Source organism: Gymnogyps californianus, chromosome 3, assembly GCF_018139145.2.
Source record: "Gymnogyps californianus isolate 813 chromosome 3, ASM1813914v2, whole genome shotgun sequence".
Classification (NCBI taxonomy): Eukaryota; Metazoa; Chordata; class Aves; order Accipitriformes; family Cathartidae; genus Gymnogyps; species Gymnogyps californianus.
The window spans coordinates 30,807,362-30,813,799 of NC_059473.1; the positions used below are offsets into that span (position 1 = coordinate 30,807,362).

The following is a 6,438-nucleotide window of genomic DNA, read 5'->3' on the forward strand; positions in this document are numbered from 1 at the left end:
TGGGCGAGCTGAGCGCTCGCACCGAGCAGGCGGCCTGCCCCCGCACCGGCACCCCTCACAGCACCGAGGGCGCTTCCTGACAGCGGGAACCGCCTCAGCCCCTTCCGCGCCCGGGCTTTCCCAACCGCCCGGGCCGGGCTGCTCCTCACCGCTCCCTCTTCAGCCGAGGGACAGCGGCGGAGCGACCCGCTGACAGGCCTCGCTCGGCAGCACCTGTGGCGGGGCGGGGGGGGTGGGGTGGTGGGGGGGTGTGGGTGAGGTGCCGGTCCGCCTCTTACCGCAGCGCCGCCGCCGCCGCCGCGGTGCGCGCGCGGGGCCGCCCGGCAACGGAAACCGGCGACGCCCGCGCGTCAGTTCCGGGGCGGGCCCAGAAGTGATTGTTTGTTGTGGTGGGGGCCGCCATGGTGTGCGAGAAGTGTGAGTGCGGGCGGCCCTGGGGGAGCGGAGGGGCCCTGCCCGAGCCGGCGGGCTGTGCCTTTGGGGGTCCCGGGCGTCCCCTGAGCTGAGCAGCAGCTATGGGTCCCGGGCTGTATGGGGCGGGCTGTAGGTGGTGGTTCCGGGAATGTCTGTGTGTGAGCTGTCATTCTCCCGCAGGGAGCGCTTGTTGTGAGTATTAACGCAGTGTAGTTTTAATTTTTTGCTTTGTAATGTTTCCTTGTGTAGGTGAGAAGAAACTCGGTACGGTAATTACTCCCGATACGTGGAAAGATGGTGCACGAAACACTACAGGTAATCTTGGGGAGGTTTAACACTTGTTTTTCAGGTGTCTTAAAGCCAGTTGGGCACCTGAGCTGTCTTATGATCTTAAGGCTAAAATTTGAAATAGTTAATCAGGTTAATTTTTAACTCCTGTAGTTTCCCTCCCAGGCTAATTTAATGCATTGGGAATTTAATTACCCTGAGCTCTTCAGTATTCAACTTGTCTGTTTTTTTTCTCTTGTATGGAATGACGATATGCAAACAGAGCACAGTATAAAGTATTCTGTTGTCCTGTGCTTTAATGCTGTGCTATATGTTTTGTCTGTCTTTGTGACTTTATTTGCACATGTGTAAAAGCTGTAAACTAAGCTTTTTTTTAAGTATGCTTGGAACTGGGAAATTTATTGGTTTATGGTTTTATTCTTTTTGTAGAAAGTGGTGGCCGCAAGTTAAATGAAAACAAGGCATTGACCTCAAAGAAGGCAAGGTTAGTGTTTGGTTAAGGTTAGATTTTGGTTAAAAAAGTCAGTTTGCTGTAACTGAGGCCTGTTTCCTGCATATCTGGGCAACTGCTCAAAACTTGTCCAAAATACACTTTGGGGGGGGGGGGAATAAAATTGGGGGGATTATGACATCTGATTAGTTGGTAAAAGTATGTCCATACATATTTCATGGGTGCTTTATACTGAATCATAGAGCGTGGGCAACTATTTTACTGCAGTTCTCACTGATATTGCTAGGGTTTGATGCTTTTGTTATGAGAGGAGCCGGGAAGGCTTATTTTCTGTGCTATGATTGCCCATACAATCCCTTGAGCATTTCCTTAATGTCCGGGGGATGTTCTGTTATGCAAGGGGGCAAGGCACTGCTGGAAGGTGTTTAAGTTCAAAATAGTCTAGTATCTTAATAAAAAGACACATTTTTAGTTCTGCTTTTGTTAAGTTTTTGTCCGTAATGCAAGAAATTTCTCTTAATGGGGAAAGTGGGAGCTTTTCTGTATACCTTGTGCAGCCTGTTAGAAATAATCCTTATATGTCCCTTTTCTAAATTGTAGTTTTTGCTGCAGTTTCTGTCTGTGCCCTCTGGCTTAGACTTTTTAGGATGAGGCAGAGGAAATACTTTATTTCAAGGTGTATAAATAAAATACTTTTCCTTTTTCCCAGGTTTGATCCTTATGGAAAGAACAAATTTGCAATATGTCGGATTTGTAAGAGTTCTGTCCATCAGCCAGGGTCTCACTATTGTCAAGGATGTGCCTATAAAAAAGGTGAGTTTCACTGAGTACCAAATTACCCCAGTTTGGTTTCAAATTAGAGAGCAAGTGGAACTCTTTAATTTGTTTCACCTTACAAAGAGAAGGCTAAGATGAGATTTCATTGCTATCTTCAACTACTAATAGGAGGGCGTAGAGAAGATGGAGTCAGACTCTTCTGAGGTGCACAGTAATAGAATAAGAGACAACATACACAGGTTAGAATGTGGAAAATTCTAATTACATACAAGGAAAGCAATTTTCACTGTGAGGGTGATCAAATATTGTAATAACAGGGACCCACAGAGGTTGTGGAATCTCTGTGGGAGGTATTCAGAGCTTGACTTCAAAAGCCCTGAGCCAGCGTCATCCAAGTTGGCTGTGTTTTGAGTGGGGCAGGGGCAGGACTGGAGACTGCTGGAGATCCTTTCCAACCTAAGTCATTCTATGATTCTGCTTCTCTTAGAATGTTTCTGGTATCTAAAGCAGTAGAATTGGAAGAATAACTGTAAGCTTACCTTGGCAATTGCATAGAAAACTGTCATCTAGCAAGTTTGATTTTTTCTTAGTTTTAAAAAAAAAAATCAGATTTTGTTAAATTCAATTGCTTGTTGCAGTCCCTTTTCTGTTCCCTTCTGCCCTCACCCCTTTTTATAATAACTAAGTCTAAAACTCTAAATAGTGGTCTCAAAAAAAAAAAAAAAAAAAAAAAACAAAAAACAAAACACCAAACTGAAAACCAAACACCCCACCTAAAAACGAAACACCCTCCCCCGCCCCCCCAACCAAAAAACCAGACACCCCAGACCCATCCACCCCCAAAAAACAACCCCACAAAACAAACAAAAATGCAACTTCTTATCTTGGTAAAGCGATAGGCTAGCTTAACAAAAGTAGAATACCTGGGGAATAAAAGGCAAAGATAAAAAAATAGATTGAGTTGTAAAAGCAATTAAGAAAGTATCTCTGAAGGCAAATCATGCTCATGGTTGGCTTTGTGCCTGCATGTATTCTTACGCATTCAGTGGCTTAACATGAGAAGTCTCTGGTCCAATTGTGAACATGCTTGATGCATTGTAAGTCAAGCTTGGCTTAACATGAAACTGAAAAATGAAAATGAAGAATATAATCATCGTCCATAGAAAGCAGGATATTGCACTGTGCAGTATATAATATATAAAATCTTTCTGTACTTAAGAGTTATGTATGAATGACTGCACTGAAATTCTGCTTATACCTGGAAACTTTCTATTTCCCATATTCATAATAAGTCTTCAGTATTGTTAAAAACTGTTCAAAAATTCCTGAGGGGGGAAAAAAAATCAATTTCAAGCAAATTTGATGGAGAGCCTTAAGGATATAAAATTTTCACTAGTCTTGTGATTTTGAGTAGCTAAGCAAAAAGGCTCAAACTTGTAATTCCTGGAGGGGAAAAAAAAGCAACATGAGCTCAGTTACATTATTAATACTGAGGAATCCACATAGCACACAGACATGGGGTGAACCAGTTGCTAGATGTAGAGCTACAGCTAACCAGTAGTAAGTTTTGTTTATGAAATGACTTTTAGTTGTTTATAAACGTGCACTGTGTCACTGAGTCAGTGGTTTAGCAGCCTGCTGTAGGAGGGTTGCCTTTTCTAGTTGCTAGATGCTCACCAGATGGCTGCCTGAATCCCATATGGTAGAAACTTGTTCTCTTTCTTAAACTTATGGCTGGTTTGGGTGGGCTTCAGGATTTCGTCTTTTGCCTGCTTGTGTATTCCAGGTTGAATCTGGTTTCTTCATAAAATTCAGAACTTTAAGTGCTTTAGGTTCTAGTTCTGACCATCAGAGACATGGTTGTGGCATGTTTCTTGAAGCAAATGCAGTCATATGGCTTAGTGCTTCAACTGTTGCATATCTCTGAAATTGAGATGCAATCTAAAGTTAGTTCTCTTCAATTTAGACCTGAAGTGAACAGCCTGTGGGCTGGATTTCGCTCTCCAAAGTAAATCATGTGACATTCCCTGCTGTTCTCTTTCCTGATGGACTCTTAGATATGTGTCCAGTCACATGATGTCAATATATTAAAGCATATGATTTGGAGAGAGTTAACAGTAAGAGTTGCCACTTGACGTTTTCTTTTGTCTGCTGATGAGTGGTCGTATAAAACGAGATGTGGCCCTACCAGACATAAGATTTGGCACCTTTCTGCTTTAGAAGAAGAGGGAAACATTGAGATGACCCCCGCCTCTGCCCCTGCCGAACTTGTGTACTTTTTGCTGCTCTAGTCTTCTGACTTGCCACTCTTTGGGTTTAGGTCAAAGTCCTCTGGGACATCAGTGGTCATCTTCACTTCAGCTCTCAAGTATTCTTGGTGTCCATTGTTTCTCACTTCTACTACTCTATAAATAGCTTAATTCTATGAAACTGTATTCTTCTCAGCTTTCTCAATTGCCTGAAGCTCCCCACCTGTAATCTTCCATTTAGGAGTCACTTTGTTGGTGACTATATTTTCTTAGCCTAGCTACTTTCTGTCCATCTTGGGCCTTGGTTTGGCTGCAGGACTTACAAAGTTTAATAATACATCATTTTTACCTGTTTGCCAGATGGGAGCCTTTCCTGGCTCTCTTCCAGTATTCCAGCAAATTACAGAGGTTTTGGGCAGTGTTGTGAATCATAATGCTCTCAAAATAGAGCATATTTTTGTTTAAGTGGCAGTATTACACATATGCTGCAAATGCTAATGTGTAGTAGGAGTCATATTATTACTTATGAATTTGCAATATCTGGTGAGAAAATGCACAGATAGATTGTCAATGATAGCTCATTTAAACAATTTTTTGAAAATTATCTTTACGAAAACGTAGCAACTATGTTTTTGAAGAAAAACTTTAATGATTTTAAAATAATTTACACACCTTTTGTGTGCTTATAGGCATCTGCTCAATGTGTGGCAAGAAGGTCTTGGATACGAAGAACTACAAGCAAACGTCTGTCTAATTGTATTGGCTAGTCTTTTTATGAACTTTAACTTCTGTGTCTTTGTACAGTAACTTCTCTAAAATCATTTGTGAATATTACTTTCTGGAAGATAATACGTTTACTTGGAATGAGATGAGAGGTAAAGACAGCCTGATTGTTTGCTTAGAAATGTATATAATTGATTTTTTGTTATTTTAGCACTAACGTTAACTGATATTTAAAGGTAATCAACTGATACAGTTCAAAGTGAATGAAAAGATCCTAGTGGATAGGTTGAAACGATGTTACCATCATAGCACAGATCTTTGAGATTAACACTTTTATTCTTTTGCTGTAGCTTGAGTCTTCTGCTTGTCTGATAGTAATATTTTATAGATGTATAAGGTATGAGCTTGTATCACCTCATTAAAGTGGTATCTTCATTTAGTTCTGTGCTTATAGGTATTTATAATTACTCTCACCCCAAACTATTATGTCCTCCCCTCTAAGTATTGCTCTCCAGATTTTAATGCAATTGTCCTGTTGAATTTTGTTTCTGCCTACAGTAGAGTTGGTTAAATCACAAATTGTTAAACTACTGAAATCTAGTGTGTTACTCTGCCAGTTCTCACTTTGGCAGTAAGACTGATCAGCTATTCCCATGTCAGCCTCTAAGGAGGCTTTACATACGGCATCTGGTGGCCCAAGGCAATAAAATAACGAGCATCAATTTCTAATGCCAGGTCTCAGTCTCATCATTTCCCAAGTTAGTCTGGCTTTTAAAGGCCTGGTTTGAAACTGGCTCTTGAATTCTATGATGTAATTGCTTATATACATGTCAAATTTGAAAGATCAAAACAGGCTGCCTTCTCTTCAGCATTGGTTTGATATAAGACTTGAAGTGAGCCTCTCTGAACATGAGACTGAGTGTGGCTCTGCATTTCTTTTGTCCTTTGGTTAATTTCTACATAAGAAAGCAATTTCTGTTATGGAGAGTGATAAGTGTTCACTGTTTATGCATTTTAAGGGAAAAGAATCATCCTCTTAATTCATGGTGCGGTTTTAACTAGACATACTTAAGTGTTTCCTCCTCCCAGCAATCTCCTCTTGGCAATCTCTTATGCTTTTGCAACTTTCTTTCAACTGTAACAGAAAAACTATGAATGGGAATTTCCCTATGAATAGATACTCTGTTTTAGGTTTCCTTTTGTTGTCATGTCTTTTACCGAGACAACTGCATGACTAATGGAGACTGAAAAATCGCTGTTCTTTCTATGTGTTAGTGGGAGAAAATAAAGAATACTGGGAATATAGTTATTCTCTTTGCTCTTAGCTCCTGCCGTGCTGTGGTTGTGCTGTAAGAAGCCCTCTAAAGGGGGTTGCCTGACATGTCCTGTCACCCTTAACTATCCATTATTGAGCATTTGTCACCAAGGTTTCTTGTTCCATGTGTTGACATCCTGCAGTTGCTAAAATGGTAATTCTTTCCAACATTTTATATCTACTAAGAAGCTTTGTCAGGATAGTGGAATGATCTGGGTCCC

General features: G+C 41.2%; 1 protein-coding gene across 2 annotated transcripts; it reads left to right on the top strand.

The window, feature by feature from the left end:
* Window positions 1–368: 368 nt before the first annotated feature.
* Window positions 369–5,341, top strand: CRIPT (CXXC repeat containing interactor of PDZ3 domain). 2 transcript variants are annotated; one of them, XM_050893603.1, is made up of 5 exons: window positions 369–417; window positions 664–729; window positions 1,132–1,186; window positions 1,863–1,966; window positions 4,869–5,341. In XM_050893603.1, the coding sequence occupies exons 1-5, from the start codon at window positions 402–404 to the stop codon at window positions 4,931–4,933; spliced, it is 306 nt and encodes a 101-aa protein (XP_050749560.1). In that variant the 5' UTR covers window positions 369–401; the 3' UTR covers window positions 4,934–5,341. The 2 variants fall into 2 exon arrangements, with proteins under 2 accessions (XP_050749560.1, XP_050749559.1); XM_050893602.1 differs by lacking the exon at window positions 369–417 and adding an exon at window positions 486–543.
* The last annotated feature ends 1,097 nt before the right edge of the window (window positions 5,342–6,438 follow it).